This window comes from Paroedura picta, chromosome 11, assembly GCF_049243985.1.
Source record: "Paroedura picta isolate Pp20150507F chromosome 11, Ppicta_v3.0, whole genome shotgun sequence".
In the NCBI taxonomy this organism is placed as follows: Eukaryota; Metazoa; Chordata; class Lepidosauria; order Squamata; family Gekkonidae; genus Paroedura; species Paroedura picta.
This window is the reverse complement of record NC_135379.1, coordinates 64,275,318-64,294,812: the sequence shown is the minus strand read 5'-3', so window position 1 is coordinate 64,294,812 and position 19,495 is coordinate 64,275,318. Positions and strand designations below refer to the sequence as shown.

At 49.6% G+C, this 19,495-nt stretch overlaps 2 protein-coding genes across 4 annotated transcripts in view; both read left to right on the top strand.

The window, feature by feature from the left end:
* The window catches only part of PLEKHG4B (pleckstrin homology and RhoGEF domain containing G4B), a 111,226-nt gene extending 102,064 nt beyond the window's left edge, over positions 1-9,162 (top strand). For all 3 annotated transcript variants that reach the window (XM_077304769.1, XM_077304768.1, XM_077304767.1), the window contains exons 19-24: positions 233-413; positions 653-769; positions 3,461-3,730; positions 4,429-4,646; positions 7,458-7,518; positions 8,902-9,162. In XM_077304769.1, coding sequence (XP_077160884.1) covers positions 233-413; positions 653-769; positions 3,461-3,730; positions 4,429-4,646; positions 7,458-7,499 — 828 coding nt within the window. In that variant the 3' untranslated portion in view covers positions 7,500-7,518; positions 8,902-9,162. The remainder of the gene's footprint in view (positions 1-232; positions 414-652; positions 770-3,460; positions 3,731-4,428; positions 4,647-7,457; positions 7,519-8,901) is intronic.
* Positions 9,163-10,445: 1,283 nt separating this feature from the next.
* Positions 10,446-16,910, top strand: LRRC14B (leucine rich repeat containing 14B). The gene is made up of 2 exons (XM_077303698.1): positions 10,446-14,315; positions 15,828-16,910. The coding sequence occupies exons 1-2, from the start codon at positions 13,411-13,413 to the stop codon at positions 16,471-16,473; spliced, it is 1,551 nt and encodes a 516-aa protein (XP_077159813.1). The 5' UTR covers positions 10,446-13,410; the 3' UTR covers positions 16,474-16,910.
* Positions 16,911-19,495: the final 2,585 nt, after the last annotated feature.

The window sequence follows — 19,495 nt, the reverse complement described above, 5'->3', positions numbered from 1 at the left end:
AGGCTGGCTGGGCTGGGCTGGGCCATCTGGGTCAAGGCATGGAGCAGAGAACAGAATGCCATGCTTGGACTGGAGACATGGATTCAAATGTCTCTGCCATAACAGTCGTAGACTCAACGCCATAAATAAATGTCTGGGCTAGTTGCCGAGTTGTGACTTGAAAATCTGTATGTTTGCAACTTTCTTTGGCTGCTGAGGGCTCTTTTGCTTTCTTTCCCTTTTTGGCCTGTAGACAGCTGAGATTGGAATGACCGAGAATGTCGGTGACAGCGGCCTACGATTTGAAATCTGGTTCCGAAGGAGAAGGAAGTCCCAGGATACTTACATCCTTCAGGCAAACTCAGTGGACACAAAGACTGCGTGGACGAATGTCATCGGCAAGATTCTTTGGCAGCAGGCGTTGAGAAATCGAGGTATGCTCGTGGCCTAATCCACAAAACAGACCTGGCCAACCTGCCTTCCCACAACCGCTTCCAGCAGTAGGTGGCCACAGAATCCTCCCTGGTCATGTCAGCTGCTGGGTGAAAAAGAGCATATTCCAGATACCGTCCTCTTTCTTGGCACGCTGTTTGGCGGTCCGTAGCACAGAAGCCTTTCCTGCCCGGGGAAAGGAGATACCTGATGCGATGTCTCTGATGTCTGGTTTGCTTAGAACTCCGGATGCAAGAAATGGTGTCCATGGGCATCGGGAACAAGCCGTTCATGGATATCCAACCCAGCGATGCTGCCATAAGCGACCGGGCAATCGACTACATCATGAAAGGAGCAGGTATGGCACAGCACGACCTCTGCAGGGTCAAAATAGGGGTCTACTTTCACCTAATTTTTAAAAATCCCGTAGAAGAAGAAGAAGAGTTGGTTCTTAGATGCCGCTTTTCCCTACCCGAAGGAGGCTCAAAGCGGCTTACAGTCACCTTCCCATTCCTCTCCCCACAACAGACACCCTGTGAGGGAGGGGAGGCTGAGAGAGCCCTGAAATTACTGAAGAAGAAGAAGAGTTGGTTCTTAGATGCTGCTTTTCCTTACCCGAAGGAGGCTCAAAGCGGCTTACAGTCGCCTTCCCATTCCTCTCCCCACAACAGACACCCTGTGAGGGAGGAGAGCCCTGAGATTACTGAAGAAGAAGAAGAGTTGGTTCTTATATGCCGCTTTTCCTTACCCGAAGGAGGCTCAAAGCAGCTTACAGTCGCCTTCCCATTCCTCTCCCCACAACAGACACCCTGTGGGGTAGGTGAGGCTGAGAGAACCGTGATATTCCTGCTCAGTCAGAACAATTTTATCAGTGCCGTGGGGAGCCCAAGGTCACCCAGCTGGCTGCATGTGGGGGAGCGAGGAATCAAACCCAGCTCACCAGATTAGATGTCCGCTCTCCTAACCAGTACCCCCAACTGGCTCTCAAAAGCTCCTGCCTTGAATAAATCTTGGTTGGTCTTAAAGGTGCCTGACTGGACTCTATTTTTGTTGTGCTCCTTCAGACCAACATGGCGACCCACCTGGTTTTTAAAAATCCTGTGTGCAAAGGGCTGTTCATGCCCAGACAAGGCCACCCTTGATTTATGGCATGGTTTATGGCACTCTGCTTTTGATCTGGGGGGGGGATTCTCAAGCAATACTGAGTCAGAGTGGAGGGGCTGCGGTCCAAGGGGAAGGGGGAAAGCCGATGCAGTCGCACACACCTGCAGATGGAACCCAGTCAGAGGCACAGACGGCTCCTGGCCCCTTCTCTCTGCCTCCTTCAAAGTCGAGAATGAACGGAGAGCCAGTTTGCCTCCGCTAGAAGCTCCTCTTCCAGTCTTCCTCCAGGCACCTTTTATAGGTCTTCACAAAGAAGCAGTATTGTGTCTCCCCCCGCCCTTCATGGAATTGGGGGTGGGGGGTGGCGATTGTAAAGGTAAATGTTCTGCCGTCAGGAAGTAATAAATTATCTCACAGCTTCCTGGAACGCAAAAGTTCCATCAATGAACTAGGAGGGGCTGAGGCCCAGGGTAGGACACCCGCTTGGCGTGTGGCAGGTTCTGCAGCAGCATCTCCATGTAAAGGTGCCAGGGAGGAGGGGGCGTGGCAGACCCCTGCCCGGAACCCTGGAGAGCCCCAGCTAGCCTGAGTGGGCAACCCTGACCTTGGGGTCCTTAATGTTCTGATTCAGGGGGCAGCTTTGTGTGTGCTCTTGTGTATTTTCCCGTGCTCTGTTTAAAAGCCAGTGTATGGGGGGGGGGACACCTGACATTGCCAAATCTGAACAGGCGGGGGCTTCACCTCTTCCTGAGAGGGAGACCTCTTGAGAGTCTATCTGTCCATTTGTTGGTCCCCCCCCTTCCGTCCTTCCATCCACCCTTTTTATCATATGGAACATGTAGCATAGGAAATCCACAGACTTTCTGACTAGGCAAGGGACATTGAGGGAGGTTTGCCATTGCCTCCCTCTTCCTCATGACCTCTATGGTTCATTTCAGCTGGACAGGCATGGGCCTGAACCTTCTGTACACAAAGTATGTATTTTCCCACTGCAGTCCCTTCCAGGCAGCTTCTTATTTTATAGGCCATGGTGGTTGTATGTACAGATCTCCACGTTCAGAGGTGCTAAACTTCTGAATCCCAGAGGCAGGAAGCAACATCAGGGGAAAGCCTCATCTCCTGTGCCCTCTTGTGGGATCTCCAGGCTGGCCCCCGTGTGAGACAGGTGGCTGGACTGGATGGACCCTTCCTGGTCTGACCCAGCAGGCTCTTCTGATGCCCTTCTGAAGGCCTTGGCCTCTCTGTCCTGTTGTGCCCCTTCAGAGGAACTGGCTGGCCCCTTTGTGAGACAGGAGGCTGGACTGGATGGACCCTCCCTGGTCTGACCCAGCAGGGCTCTTACATTCTGATAGGTAAAGGTAAAGGTATCCCCTGTGCAAGCACCGAGTCATGTCTGACCCTTGGGGTGACGCCCTCTAGCGTTTTCATGGCAGACTCAATACGGGGTGGTTTGCCAGTGCCTTCCCCAGTCATTACCATTTACCCCCCAGCAAGCAAGCTGGGTACTCATTTTACCGACCTCAGAAGGATGGAAGGCTGAGTCAACCTTGAGCTGGCTGCTGGGATCGAACTCCCAGCCTCATGGGCAGACAGCATGTTGCTGCCTTACCACTCTGCGCCACAAGAGGCTCTTAACATTCTGATAGATAACTTTAAAGGGGGATTAGACAGATTGATGGGAAATAGGTCTATTGGGGGCTACTAGCCATGGGGACTAAGGGGCACCTCCACCTTCAGAGGCAGCCAGAGTTCGGAGACGGCATCCAAGGCAGGCCTCAGCCTCTCTGCCCTGTTGGTGACCTTTCCGGAGGAACTGGCGGGTCCCTGTATGAGTCAGGAATGCTAGAGGGCCCCCCCCTGGCCAGACTCAGCAGGGCTCCTCTGTGTTCCTATGAGCGACTGGATAAGCAGCTGAAGGTCTTTTGGTCCCTTTTCACTCTGCCAGAGTCACGGACCCGTGCCTCGATAGCGGTGTCATCGTTCGACCACTCCACGCCGTTTAAGAGGCCCCACTCCACCATCTCCAACAGCAGCACGTCTTCCTCGAGCAGCCAGTCCTCCTCGTCCATCCTGGGCTCACTCAACTTGCACGTGTACTCAGCACCCTCCCACCCTGGCCTAGTTGGGCCGCCCTTCTACCACTGGTCGTACGACATCAGGACCTGCATTGAGGAAGACGAGTTGGAGCAGGAGACCGGAAGCCAGCCCTCCATGAGTGAGTAGTTCCCCGGATTAGGGAGGAGTGGCAGCCATGGCCAGTTGGGAGGAGAGAGCTGTGTGCAGTGGCACAGTCCCATGGGGAAGCCCCATGGAGGTCAGAACCACTCCCTTCTCACACTCACCGGTGTCTGCAAAGTGCCATTGAGTCACAGCTGGCGTATGGCTACCCTGAGGGCAAGGGTGGTCAAACTGTGGCTCTCCAGATGCCCAAGGGCTCCAGGTTGCACTGGTTTCAGATCCCACTGCTTCTAGTTTAGACGCATCCCCAACAGGATGGCCGTGGTGCCGGGGACATTTCCTTGTGCCTACAAACGGATTTTGGAAAGTGGGTGAGTCCAGGTGCGGTTTTAGCCCAGGAAAGCTTCTGATTGGCCACTGGAGATTTGATTGGCTGTGCATGAGAATCTTCAACGTATGTAAATTTCGTTTTATGGCTGGCTCCGGTTCCTACGGCAGCCATTGAATGACAGCCATTTCTGGATTCCAGGATTCCACAGGTGCCCACAGGCACAAAGAGGTTGGTACGCGTCACGCGCCAGCTGATGCTTTGTAGACTGTCGGCGGATATGTTGGTGGAATGTCAGCAGCTGGTGTGCTGCAGTTCACAAAGAGGCTTGTGTGTGTCCCTGGAATGCCCGTCAAACAATAGGCTGCCCCTAAAGTCTCTGGCATCTTCCTCCCCGTTTCCTGCAGTTACCGAGAGCTCTGAGTCATCCCAGGGCACGTCAGGGGAAAGCCTGTGTGGGTTCAGCAGCTCTGCCCAGGCTGGCTTCTCCACGTTCCCTACAGAGGCGTTTCTGGGCGAAGAAAGCTCCTCCAGCCGCGGATCCAAGCCGCCGTCACAGGACACGTCTCCTGCCCTCTCGGAGAAGAGCCCTCGATCCCAGGCCAGCCCCCCGTCGATCACAGATGTAAGTATCCCCTTCACACAAACCAATAAGACGGTCACAGGGATGGCCGACCACCATTTAAACGCCTGGCCATTCTGCCAGTCCTTGGCCACTTGGGGGCTTTAAGGCTCCGAGAGCTGCATCTGCAGCGAAGAGCTCGCCTCACTCAAAAGGACTTGAGTCTGGTAGTAACTTAAGAGACCAACAAGACTTTGGAGGCAACAGCTTTTGGGAGTCAAAGTGACATATTTGTCTGATTTGCTGAATGCAGCTTTGACTCTCGAGAGTTTATAGCCGCGAAGTCATGCCGGTTTCTCGGGGGCTGCTGGACTTGAATCCAGAAGTCCTACACGGCAGGATGCCTTTTCAAAATGAAGTCCAAACCCAGGTCTGATCCATCCGTTCATTGCACAGTGGTGGTTGACAGTGTCAACATTCAGAGAATATCTTTCGCCTTGGAATCTGTTGCGGGGGGGGGGGGGGGGCTGAATGCTTGACACGTTTGCAGAGGTTTCTGGGGTGTGTTCTAGAGCAGGGGTAGTCAAACTGCGGCCCTCCAGATGTCCATGGACTACAATTCCCAGGAGCCCCCTGCCAGCAAATGCTGGCAGGGGCTCCTGGGAATTGTAGTCCATGGACATCTGGAGGGCCACAGTTTGACTACCCCTGTTCTAGAGTAAACAGTTCACACAACTGCTGGCTGTCTGGTCTTGCAAATGGAGCTTAGAACACCCCGACATTCTCTACAGCTGTGTGCTTCAGAGAGAAGATTTGTAGTGGCTGCAGTGCTGTCTTTCAAATAAGTTGGTCCACCGTTACTAGGTTTTTCAGTAATTAACTTCCAAGAAACTTAAGGGAATCTATTTGAAAGCCACTGATCCATGCACACAAACAGACAAACACTCCTATGCATTTAAAAATCCTAACAAAATCATAAATGACACTTTTCTTCCTGTGGCTGCATTTCCTGGCTTATGCATCTGACTCTAATTGGCCCTTCCTCCCCAGCCTCTCTATATAATGGTTGGTGACTTTTTTTCTCCAGTGTATGTGTGCACACAAAAAGCTCATGCCCAGAATAGAGCGTGTCAGTCTTAAAGGTGCCCCTGGACTTGAACTTTATTCAGCCTCCTCTCCTGACTTTTCCCCTTGCCCTTCTTGCTCATTCCAGGGAGTGTGGACTTCTCATATGGCATGCCAAGTTTGATTCCCTGCTCTTCCCCCACATGCAACCAGCTGGGTGACCTTGGGCTTGCCATGGCACTGATAAAGCTGTTCTGACCGAGCAGTGATATCAGGGCTCCCTCAGCCCCACCCACCCCACAGGGTGTCTGTTGTGGGGAGAGGAATGGGAAGGCGACTGTAAGCCACTTTGAGACTACTTCTTCTTCTTCAGTGATATTAGGGCTCCCTCAGCCTCCCCTCCCTCACATGGGACACCTGTTGTGGGGATAAGAAGGGGAAGGTGACTGTAAGCTGCTTTGAGCCTCCTTCTGGAAAAGTGGCAAATAAGAACCAACTCTTCTTCCTCTTCCTCTTCCTCTTCCTCTTCCTCTTCCTCTTCCTCCTCCTCCTCCTCCTCCTCCTCCTCCTCCTCCTCCCCCCCCCCAGCAGCAAATCCAGAGGGCCAAACTAAGCACTGGGACTGCCAGCTCAAAAGCACCTGCTCACAGATCCCCTCTAACTCAGAGAAGTCCCCACCGCAAAGGAATGGAGGTTTCTCAGCATGCCTCAGGGCAAAACAGCATGCCTCAGGGCCTGAGTGGCCTTTCTGCCCTGTTCAGTCTGGAGAGTATCTGTAGGAACTGTAAGTGCCTGAGCCAGACATGGAGACACTGCATGGCTGAGCCTTCTTAGAGGCCTAGCACTGCCCGGATTTTCAGTTGCCTTTTCAAGACATCCAGGGGGAGGGGCCAGATTCAAGGGCACAGGCAGGGTTTCGCCATTTCCCATGTGTCCATCTTGAGGCAGAGGCAGACTCTCCCTTTGCTTGGCCAGGGACCACCTTCTCTCCCTCCGGGTGCTGGCAGGTTGTTTGGGTCATCCCACCAGAACCATTACCAGCCTCTCCCCCCCTCCCCATCCAAAAGGCACTGCCCCTTGGGTCCCAGATCTGCCCCTGGGGTCTCATGGTCTGGACCTCAGGACATCCCACCAAATTGAAAATGGAAATCCTACAGATTTCAAAAGGAGACAGTGAAATGAAAAGGGCTGCATTTGGGCTGCTACATTTGTGCCTTCAGTGGTTTAAAGCACAGGGTAGCTGGTAAACCCATAGCACCAACAGCCTCGGCTTTTCATCTTGTGAGGAGGCAAGTACTGGACCTGATCCTGAGCTGCTGGCCAACAGAAGGCAGCTACTGGTTGAATGACCAAGAGGATGACTTCCAGGCAGTTCCCCATTAAGACAGCCACATGCTGGATTTTGGCCACTGTGTGACATGGACTGGATGGGCTACTGGCCTATCCAACAGGGCTTCTCTTTCCTTGAATTGTAGCTCTTCTTTCTTTCTTTCTTTCTTTCTTTCTTTCTTTCTTTCTTTCTTTCTTTCTTTCTTTCTTTCTTTCTTTCTTTCTTTCTTTCATCACCACCTTCCTAAACTCTAAAACGATGTTATTGGCAGAACAATCCTAACCTGACTTTTGCCCTTCTAAATCCGTTGAGGCCACTGGGCATAACGTTGTTTAGGACGACACTCTCTGTGAGAGAGAGTCCTTGTCAACTGGGAAGTATTACAAAGGTAAAGAAAATGGATTAGAAGCATGGGATGGATGATTTTTTAATAAGAAGTCACGCCGATTTTAATTAACTTTCCCTCCCTTTTCTGTCAGAACAAAACAGCTCTTATTTTAGGCTTTTCAACCACGGTTTGACACCCAGGCAATACACTCAGTAAGTAAAGCTTTATGCAAAACTGATCTATTTAATTAAAAATACTAGGTTGATTCTAATTTTCTAAACATATCAATAACCAATCATACTGAGGCACGAGAAAATTTTGACTTGCATGCTCTAACAGTATGGGGAAAAAATATTGAACATTAGTTTGTTAGTAGAAGAGAGCAAGAGTCCAGCCACACCTTAAAGATGTTCCCGCGGTGCATGATTCAGGCTCAGTTTGTATGCGAGGTCAGGGCCCAGAGGGCTTGGCAGTCACCAGTGGGCTCTGGGGCGGAGTGTGCATGCCACGGGTGCCCAAAGCTAACCTTCCAGAACTGTGCAATATGCATGTCTGAACATCTGTGCCGCAGCCATGCCAGTTGTTTATGGAAGACCACGCCAGTAAACTGTGCTTCTTTTCTTGCCTCCTGGCAGAGCATTGTGGCCCAAGTTAAATGGCCATTGAGTGGCCTGAGCATGCTGGTTAATCTCTATCTAGGAGGGAGGAAACAAGGTTCCCTCCTGACCTGGGGGAATCTCAGGGCAGGATCCCCCATCTGTGCAACTACCAGGACTTCTACAAGAAGACTGGATTGAACCTAGGGATGCTGGGCCCCTACTGGGGCCAAGGGACCCCTTGCTTTGGTGTCATTCCCCCACTTTGGAGTTTTCAGAAAGCAGCGGAAATTCCCCCTCAAAAAACAGCTGAGTTCCTTCCCCTGAGTTCCTGCCCACACTCCCCACTGGCCCCAGTAGGGGCCTGGCTCCACTGGTTCCCCCAGGAAGAACATACCAACGTGTTGTGACTGATGTCAGCACACCAGGATCATCGGGGGGGTGACGCTCTGAGTTTGGGACAAATCTCTGTGGTTTGGGGTGGATTTTTTTACCATAGAGCAGGGGTTCCCAGTCTTTTGGCACATGGGGGCGCATTAGCGTGCCCAGTGCCTAAAGAAGACCACATCTTAAACCAAAATTTAACAAAATTATTAACCTACTTATTTAGATCAGAAGTAAACATACAAAGGTAAATGAAGAAATGTTAACTTTTGGAACACTATTTTACTTCCTGGGGTTTGCCACTTCCTCCCTGGGCTGCACTGGCCCAGAAACCAGCAAATGCTTTTCTCTGGGTCCTTCCCAGGGATATGCTGGCTGCATTGGACCTCTTGTTTGGGCAGTTGTGTTTAAAACGGCTGAGAAATTATCATGCAGAATTGCAGGCAGTCTGGATTCCTTTTATCAGGCAGTCCCATACATCTTTGTGTAGCTTGAACTTTAGTCAGGGACCTCTGCCCCCCCCCCCCCCATTTCAGATGCCATGTTCCCCCACAAATCCCCTCACACTGCTTGTGATTTACAAAATAAACTGACTTTTGTCATTTTTCCCCTCAGGATTTGGTGCTAAGTACATAGTATGACTTTCTAAAAGCAGAACCTCTCCGCATCTGTGGCTCCACAAATTCTGGCTGGCATTCTTCCATGAAGGGCATTGATCATTGTTTGTATGTAAGAAGCACAGTTTTCTGTATTTTTTCCCTCCATTTGGACCTGTATTTTGTATATGGTTGATGAGATTTAGATGTTGCTATTTTTCTGGCAGTCCTGTAAATGCAGAAAGCATGATGTGTACAATTAAAAGTTTTGTGTCACTGACCTTCATGTAAATATTTTATTGCATCGCTATGGAGGTTGTTCTTTTTCTTATAGAAACATTTTGTTTTACATTCTGAACTAGCATGCACCCAGTAAACAACAGCAATTGTCTTGTGCAGAGTGCATATGCGGACTTGAATTAAAATCTGGGAATAGTAGGAACAGATCAATGTATTGGTAATTTTATGCTGCAGATTCTTAAGCAGGCTCTGACTAAACTTCTATACGGAGAACAAAAGTTATTTGAACTTAAGCAAGAGGGAGATGTGATATCTGCTTTTTGTGTGGGTTTTCTGCTAAGTCACACTTGAGATATGGTGACCTCTGGGGCAATTTTCAGAGCCAGAGATGTTCAGAGGTGGTTTGCTCTTGAGTATCTCTGCTGCGTCACAACCCAAGTGTTCCTTGGTGGTCTGTCATCCAAATACTGACCTAGGCTGTCCCTGCTTAGCTTCTAGACCTCATGAGATGAGGCTACTGTGGGCCATCCAGGCCACAGCTCTGATTACTTTCAGCCGGGCTGTACACTCAGCCAAACACAAAAACAGGTGAAACGTCTTCAGGCTGTGAGTATCCCATGATTCCATACAAGCCCTGGGAAAGTGCAGCCTGTGGTATCAGCTGCTGCCTTAAAATCCTAGTTCCATATTTCTACTCCTATCTGCAGGTAGATTGGAAAACCAGAGTGGGGGGAGACTGGATAAGGTTTCCAGTGCTCAGCTTTCAGAATATGTTATGGCTTCTTGGAAGCATGCAAATACAGAATTCAGCTGTTTTAGGTACAGAATTTTGATCTGTTTATTTTTTAAAGCAGAGTTCACACAGCCCCATAAATCTCTACCGGGTTTATTTGGGTGGTCTGTGCAATTTTGGCACAAAATTACAAACTCTTGCCATACTCTGTGTGTGTATGCGTACATGCCAGAAGTACAAATGTGAAGACACGTGTAACATTTCTACTGTAATGGAGTGAGTTTGGAAATACTTTTACTAGATTTTGTCGAAACAGATCCAAGACTGAGCAAAAGCCAGCTCTGGACAGCACTGATTGGCTAGTGCCTGCAGACTGGTGTCTGGGACATCCAGACATCTCCACCTAGTTCCTGGGACCATTGCTAAGCTGTTTTTTTAATTGTCCCCATTGTTTTTACAGTAAGATGAATGACAAGCCCATAAAGCAGGGGTAGTCAAACTGCGGCCCTCCAGATGTCCATGGACTACAATTCCCAGGAGCCCCCTGCCAGCGAATGCTGGCAGGGGCTCCTGGGAATTGTAGTCCATGGACATCTGGAGGGCCGCAGTTTGACTACCCCTGCCATAAAGGGATAAGCATGGATGTGGCACTTTAAAACGTTTTTTAAAGGTGGGCACAGCTGCCTGAGATATGACAGCAGGGGCACCACTGAAAACAGTTTGATTTCATATACTGCTCTGGCCTGAGCTTTTGTGAAGGGCAGTACTAGCTTTACCCATTCTGAGGAACTGTAGCCCCTTCACCTTCTATTTTATTTATTATCTGCAAACCCGGTCATCCCCCAAGTGGGTAGAAAAATCCCCCTATTGTGAGGATTTGGGGACCGACATTCTGGGGCTCAGAATTGGCTGTATAGATAGATATTCCTGTGGTACAGACTGTGAAGAGAGAAGGAAACCAGCCACATGCAGCGGGTAATGAACCCTTTCTGGCTGCTTCAAAACCTGAATTTTCCTTCATCCTTTGCTGATAATGATCTTCCAAATAAACATGTACATGATGCAGGGCTACGGAGCAAAAGCACCCAGGACTGCCAGCACAGTGGTCTGCCTTGCTTGTCTTGGAGTCCAGCAGAATGCCTCTTGAAGTGAAGGAGAGCAATGAGAATGACTGGGGGCCTGGGGACCAAGCACTCTGAGGAAAGGCTGAGGGACGTGGGAATGTTCAGCCTGGAGAAGGCTGAGGAAGGATATGATGGTTCTCTTGAAGTATTTGAAAGGCTGTCACTTGGAGAAGGGCAGGGAAAGGTTTCTGTTGGCACCAGAGGAGAGGGTTTAAACTACAATGTGGAACAGTACCAGCTAGATATCAGGGGGGAAAGTCACAGAGTAGTTCGGCAGTGGAATTGACTGCCTAAGGAGGTGGGGAGCTGCCCCTCACTGGCGGTCCTCAAGCAGCGGCTGGACAGATCCTTCTCCTGGATGCTTGAGGCTGATTCTGCACTGAGCAGGGGGTGGGACTAGATGGCCCGCATGGCCCCTTCCCACTCAAGGATCCTATGAGTCTAGTTCAGCACTGGAATCGACTGCCTAAGGAGGTGGGGAGCTCCTCCTCACTGGCGGTCTTCAAGCAGCGGCTGGACAGATCCTTCTCCTGGATGCTTGAGGCTAATCCTGCACTGAGCAGGGGGTGGGACTAGATGGCCCGCATGGCCCCTTCCCACTCTAGGATACTATGAGTCTAGTTCAGCACTGGTATCGACTGCCTAAGGAGGTGGGGAGCTGCCCCTCACTGGCGGTCCTCAAGCAGCGGCTGGACAGATCCTTCTCCTGGATGCTTGAGGCTGATCCTGCCCTGAGCAGGGGGCTGGGCTAGATGGCCTGGGTGGCCCCTTCCCACTCTAGGATTCTAGGAGTCTAGTTCAGCAGAGGAATGGGCTGCCTCAGGAGGTGGGGAGCTCCCCCTCACTGGCGGTCTTCAAGCAGCGGCTGGACAGATCCTTCTCCTGGATGCTTGAGGCTAATCCTGCAATGAGCAGGGGGTTGGACTAGATGTCCTGGATGGTCCCTTCCCACTCTAGGATTCTATTACTCTTTGACTTGCAGGTCTTTGCATTTTCATGAGGAGACCTACCACATTCTTGGGTAACTGGGGATTTATATGCAACTTCTCTCCAAGTAGATTTTTTTTGTTATTCAGGAAATCTTCTTGTATAACTCCTTTTAAAATGGAACAATAAAGATAAGATTTGTAGCATTTTTGCTACCATGGTATGTACTGTTTTATCATTAAAAAAACATTCTTGTGCAGTCAGTTCATGAAACGGTAGTTCAAGTTCAGGTGACTTTAAAAAGGATTAGGAAAGGGTCACATGTCTGCCAGTGGCTGCGAGCCATGATTCTTTCATAGAACCTCCATGTGCAGAAGTCAAGGTAAACCCCAGATACTGGAAGAAGCAGCAGGAGAGCATGATGCCTTCATGACCTGCTCGGGGTGTTCCTCAAAACCTCTGGTCACTTGATTCTCCTAGCAGAATGCTGGCCCAGATGGATCTTTGCCGCGATTCAGGGGGACTGTGGGACACCGCTACTTGAGGCGCTAAATAAAATCAACACACCATGATTTGAGGCGCTAAATAATGTGGAACTCACCTGCTTCGCTATATCTCCGCGCTGGAGTTAAAATCTTCCAAGCAGGCCTTATTATTCTTGCCAACCTGCAGATCTGGGTTGGTCCTCGGCTGGGTTGGGGTGGGGGAGGTCTCTATGCTGTGGTGCTTTCACTCCCGACATTCTACACTCTCAGAGATCTGACTGGTGCTGAATCTGCTTGGCTTTTGGTGCCTGATTTGAAGGAAGAAGCCTTTTCTTACTCAGATTCTGAACCAATGTCCTCACTGCTTTCTGTGTGGCTGGACAGTAGGGCTGGTTTCCTCTCTTAGACTTTATGTTTTGCTTTCAGACTGTTTTTACAGTGATATTATGGTCTGTTCTATGAAAGATACTTTGTATTTGATGTTTTTTTTAAAATATGGCTTTGATTATGTTTTAATTGTATACTGGAAGCTGCCATGACAGTCTATGAGGTTGCGAGATATCAAAATACAGTTTTAAAATATGCAAAGTCATGTCAAACAGGGTATATTAAGAATTTCAGAGACTGATTGTGGAAACAGGAGTGTTCAAAATCGTTGGGTTTTTTTTTACAACTGTCTCCAGGTCTACATACATTTGATTGCATGTAAGCTGTCAGAATATTTATGCAAAGTGTGTGTACCTGTATCTGTTTGACCACAGCACTCTCAGCCACAGATTTAAAAGAAACTTGTGATTACAAAGGATGATGTCAGTGTGATTGTCCGGGCATTAAACTTGCCAAGGATCTGGCATCGAAGCAGTAACATCAGGCCAGCATGTGACTCCTCCGCTTACTTCCCCACAGCCCCTTTGCCTGCCCATGCCGTGGCAGCTGCAGCTAAAAATAGCGGCAGAGAACCAGGGAATGTCTCTGCCGGGCGACAGATCCTCCGTGACAGAAAGAGTCGGACGGTAGCCATGCGCTCCCTGAGGTTCTTAAGTGCGGAGGTTCTGGTATCTGACGCTCAACGGATCAGGAAGAATCTCGGCTACATCGCACACAACCTCTTCCCCCTCCTTTTTAAGGCTGGCTACTTACAGGAGCAGGGCGATGTGGTCCATGACCTGGTGGAAAACTGGCCACTGCCCGAACTGAACCTTGGGAAACTGTTGGGCCGCACGGCGGATCACCAGGAGGACATCCGCAGCAGGGCCTGCCACGTCTGTTTGTCCAGCTGCCTCGCTGGCCTGAGGGACTACGTGTTGAATTGTTCCTCGCCCTATGCCAAGCGACTCAAGACGGTGGACCTAACCGGCATCCGAGATGTGGAAGTTCAACTCTGCAAATGTCAGAAGACGCTGGGGCGCTGGGCCAGGACAGAGCTGCTCTGCAAGATCTGCTTTGACCTGCTTGTTGAGATTGAAAGGCGGCCGCTTGGCCTCTGCGAGTCGGAGATCTCTGTCGATGTCCTCGTTGAACTCTTTGTTACTGAAAGGAGCTATGAGCTGGCTGTCCAGGCCTTGTTTCTGCGGCACCACAGCCCATTGAAGATCCACTGTGTGGCCTTCAGGGCGGACAACCTGGCCCCCCGCAAGCTCTTCTACATCATCAAACTTGCTGAGCCCTCTTTGCTGCGCAGATTTGAGGTAGTCCACAATGTCCGGCTGGAAATGGAGCATCTGCAGGTCCTGCTGAATAATGTCTGCTTTCCTCAGCTGACAGCCCTCATGCTCCCCGCTAGGACCTTTGACGTGAGGAGATTCACTCCAGAGGACGAAGCCACCCTCGCCAGCACTGGAGAAAAGCTCAGCCAGATGACCCAACTGACCGAGTTGGGCCTGCCGTTTTCCACCCTCACGGGAAGGATACGCAAACTGCTCAGGTGAGTGGCTTGGAATAGTCTTACTGGTGCCGTAAAGTTACAACACAGCGGAACAATCGTTACGGGGAAAGATGGCGATAGCCTTGGAGGAAGGTTTATTTTTTATATTTTATTATTATATTTATATACCGCCCTCTCTGAAGGCTCAGGGCGGTTTACAGGGAACAGGAAAAAAGATACAGATAACATATGGTAACAACAGGTGATAATATAGCAACAACATGATAATAACACGAGAGAATCATGGATAATAACATAATAACATGAGAGAATCATGGAATTGCAAAGGTTAATGTCATGTGTTTACAAATGAGGATATCTGAGTACACAGAAAGATCAAGTAGTTTTCTGTGGTTCTAGACTGAGTCCGACCACGGGTCGATGGTACTCTCTGTGTATCATTAATGTAATGTAGTAGCAGTAGCTCTCCAAGACTTTGCCCCACTAATGGGAGAGAACAAGATTTGAACCTGGGATCTTCTGAGTGTGTAGTGGCACCTCAGCTGCGGCCTCTTCTCCTCCCTACACATAACATAAGCTTATCAGAGACTCCCATGAAGAGCTTTGCAAAAGAGGAATCTATTTCCATGTTGAGTGTAATAGCACACTTAAGGCTGACTTCTCTTTATCTTGATTATTTGCAAACCTAAGTCCACACAGACCTTTATATAGTATTCACGTTACTTTTTTGTTTATTGTGCAGCGGTTGTATTTTAGCCTGGAAAAAATACCTTTGTAAAAGTCATGTATAAAAACTACTTTGAGTCTTCATTGGAGAGAAAGACAGATGGAGAGAGAGAGAGAGAGGCAAGCAATAGAAAATCTTACGTCCAGGAGCAAGCAGGAAAAGGCTTTTCCAGATGAAGACTTTTGAGGAAGGGTTAAGAAATTCCTGGAGATCTGGGGTAGGGGAGGGGAAGAAGTTCAGCAGGAATATGATCCTATCCAGCTCATCTTCTGAAGCCTTTGTTTTCTTCAGGAAGCTAAGCAGGGTTGGCCCTGGTCAGCACTGGGATGGGAGACCACCAAGGAAGTCCAGGGTCACTCAGAGGCAGGCCATGGTGAGCCACCTTGGAACATCTCTCTCTAGGGAAACGCAGCAGCAGCAGCAGAAAGAGTCAGACTACTGCCCTCCTACTGCCCCCAAATTCCTCACCACCCCCTGGATCCGTCCACTGCCCCCAGGGGGGCATACCACCAACTTTGGAACCCCCCACTTTAGTCTGAATTTGTTCATAATGTTCTAATTAATCAATAAAATTAAGTCCAGCATAGCCTTCTAACCTTCTTACTGCCCACTGGTACATGGTCTGGATGGCCCAGACTAGCCTGATCTTGTCAGATCTCAGAAGCTAAGCAGGATCGGCCCTGGCTAGCATTTGGACCACGGAATACCAGGGCAGGCAACAGGCAAACCAGTTATGAATGATACAGCTGCATACAATGTGTGTATGAGGATTTGATGCATATCCAGTGGGACGCATGTAGATTTCTACTCTTCTTGTATTTCAGCCCTCTGAAAACGCCTCTGAAAGTTCTCGATGTCTCTAATTGCTCCTTAAACCATGCTGACATGGCATATTTAGCCAACAGTCTTCATTCCAACCACCTGGAAGTTCTGGATATCAGTGGACATGATGTGACCGACCTCTACCCGTCGACCTTCTTCAAGCTTCTGAGCCACTCCTCCCGCACACTGAAGCACCTCACCCTGGAGGAATGCAACATCCAAGACATCCACCTGAACATGCTGATTCTGGGTCTGGCCCCCTGCCGGAAGCTGGAGGAGCTGAAGTTCCTTGGAAATCCTCTGTCTTCTCGAGGGCTGAAGGGCCTTTTCACGATTTTCGTTGACTTCCCTAGACTGAAATATATTGAATTCCCAGTCCCAAAGGACTGTTATCCAAACGACATCAGTTACCCAATTGATGATGCTGATCTTCTGAAATTTGATCACCAGAAATATGAGAGAGTGGTAGAGGAACTTCATGTGATTTTACTGGAGGCAAAGCGTGAGGACATCAAGGCTTCTACGCCGCTCTTTGGCAGCTACGATGCGGCAGTACAAGAAACAGGGAATGAATTGGGATCCTTTTTGCTGAAGTCCTTCAGAGATGCCCTAGAAAGCTTCAGAATGGCACTTCGGGAAAGTAACTGAGGTTTACAACTGACAAGTGGTACTTTTCAAATCCATGACTCAAAGTCAGGGGCTGCTATTGTTTAGATTTAGGGCAGCCTGTCAGTGGCGTACACTTCCACAAGCAGAGCTGAAATAAGAAAAGAACAGTCCCGCCTCATTAAGTAGCGTGCCTTCCAGCATCTCCTGTGAAGGATCACTTGGTCTAACTATTAGATGTCTACGTTCTGAAAGAAAGGGGGAATGTGCTCGTTTTTATTGTTGTTCATTCTTTTATTAGAGGTGGGCAGAGCAGGTATGCTTTTGTCAATTATATGGGATGCAGAGATTCACCAGATCAGTTTAGGTTTGAAGGCACATTGCTCTACAGCTGCTGAATTCCTGCACAGAATCATCAGGGGGGAAAGATGACAAACCTATAACGTCCCATTAGGCCAGGGGTAGTCAAACTGCAGCCCTCCAGATGTCCATGGACTACAATTCCCAGGAGCCCCTGCCAGCGAACGCTGGCAGGGGCTCCTGGGAATTGTAGTCCATGGACATCTGGAGGGCTGCAGTTTGACTACCCCTGCATTTAGCTATGGGGAGTTTTTAATCTAACAATTTATTAATAACTGTATTTGTAAAAAATCTAGCATATATAGAGGACGGTGTGCGTAATTAAGAAGAAAATAAAACTGATATTTAAAAAAATCAGAACAAGGGGGAATCATGTAAAAAAGTCATCTGTGCAGTAGATGCAAAAATCTCCAGTGATCGAGGTAGTCAAGGGCACTTTCTAAATTTAGGACCAAACTTTCTGTCCAAGAGCACCTTTAAGAGCAACAAAGTTTAATTCTGGGCAGCAGCTTTTGCACACTGGACTGGACTCAAACGTTGTTCCATGGTTTCTGACCAACCTGACTCTAAACAGACTGGTCAGGATGGACACTCCTGCAGCACTGGCCTTGTTTTCTAGCCCTCATCCCTTTAGAGAACACAGAGAACCCTCTGGAATGTTTTTAAAAAGTTGTTTGGAAAATTCTGCTCCTCTGTAGTTGATAACCTTTTTGAACAGTTGCTTGACTTTCTTGATGACAGAGCTGGGAAGAGGGGCAGAATAAGAGATTTGCAGGTCAGTCAGTCACCACCTTCATGCTAATTTTCAGCGAGAATGTCTCTGGAGCCTGACCATGAGAATCTGGAGGTTTGATCCTGCATTGTTGCCTTGGCCTGAAGTAAGCACCCCACTCACTGGCCCAAAATGTTGATGAGCAGAGAGAGATGGCCTGTAGGGAAATTCCTGGAGATTTGGGGATGGATCCAGGGTAGGATAGGGCTTGGGGAGGTGAGTGCCTAGGGCTGCCAAACTCTTGCCAGTGGTTGGAGATCTTGGATTACAACCAAGCTTGAGGAAACAGAGATCTGTTTCCCCAAAGAACATGGCTGCTTTGTTGGTAAGCTCTATAGTATCATACCCCATTGAAGTTCCTCCCCTCCCCAAACCTTGCCCTTCTCAGGCTCTAATCCCCCCACCCCCCATCTCTAGGTATTTCCCAAACAGGAGCTGGCAGTCCTGGGAGGGACACTCCGCTGGGTATGATTCCATGGAGTCCCCTTCCTAAAGGAGCCATTTGTTCCAGGGGAACTGATCTCTGTTACCTGGAGGCAAGTCGTGATGCCAGGAGATCTCCAGGCCCCAGCTGGAGGTTGTCAACACTTCACAGGCAGTGCCTTGCTCACTAACAGCAGCTTGCTAAATGTTGTCAGCCCCCTATTTTTGTAATCCCAGCAGGCACCTGAAAATAGAGACCTGTCTAGTGCCTCTTGGGCTGCTGGCACCGGGGGCGTGGATGGCTCACGAGGTGTCCAGGCCAGTCTGTTTTAGAGCCTCCTGTGGGGCTGTGGAGCCAGAAAACAGCCAAGGGGTGTCTGTGTGAGTGAGAAAGAACGGGGCGGTGGGGGAGGATTGAAGAAGCACGAGTCTGTGATTTGAAGCGACTTATGATTTCTGTCCTGCATAAAGTCATCAGAGGTCATTTAGACTAGCGATCCCCAACCTGTGGGCTGCGGACCACATGTGGTCCTTCGACTAATTGGAGGTGGGCCCCGAAGGATGCCTTCCCCCCCCGGCCCTTTACTTCATCCCCCCCAGCCCTTTACAACACACTTCATTGTTGTGGCGTTTCTGTATCTTATTTTGAAGGGATGTTTAAACATTACCATAGCGATCAGAGAGCGTTAGGGCAGTGGTTGAGAGTAGAGGAGTAAACTCCCCCCCCCCCGGGCCTCAGTAAAAGGCGTTGAGTGGTCCCTGGTGAGTGGTCCCCGGTGATAAAAAGGTTGGGGACCACTGATTTAGACCAATACAAACCGTCTCTCAGGGTCATGCGCAAGTAGCAGGGCTGTCAGTCTTCAGGTGGACACTGAAGAGCTTCCGGAATTGCACCTGGTCTCCAGGTTACAGAGATCAGTTCCCCTGGAGAAAGTAGTTGTTAGAAGGTGTACACTATGACATCATATCCCACTGAGGCCCCTCCCTTCCACCCTAGGATCCACCCCCACAATCACCCGGTACTTCTTAACATGGAGATGACAACCTAGCAAGCAGGGTGCTCTGTTGCATTTCTAAAATCCTTCTCCTTACATGTGGGAGGTTTAAAGCAATTTCACAAAAGAAGGAATGCCATCTGTGACCAGAATTACTTCAACCAGCGACTTCATGAGAGTCACAGAGGGAGAAACAAGTCTCCCCCAAACAGGACTTGCCAGGTCCCATCTGGGAAAGTCTTGGAAGGTTTGAGCTGGACCTTGGGGAGAACTGCGACCTCTGTGGGATACAAGGCCATAGAGGCCCCCCTCCAAAGCAGCCATTTCCCCCAGGGTAACAGATTGCTGTAGTCTGGAGATGAGCAGCAATTTTGGGGGATCCCCAGGCCCCACAGATAGTGCCCCCCTGGCCTCGTAGGGCTCCCAAGTCCAAATTAGGAAATTCCTGGAGATTTCGGAGTGGACTTTGGGAAGGGAAGGGACCTCAGACGTTTTCTGCAGGAGAACTGATTTC

Excerpts from the sequence above, each read along its gene's own strand:
- LRRC14B (XM_077303698.1), top strand. The coding sequence starts at position 13,411 with ATGCGCTCCCTGAGGTTCTTAAGTGCGGAGGTTCTGGTATCTGACGCT. Across the intron at positions 14,316-15,827 it reads AGGATACGCAAACTGCTCAG|CCCTCTGAAAACGCCTCTGA; the intron begins GTGAGTGGCTTG and ends CTTGTATTTCAG.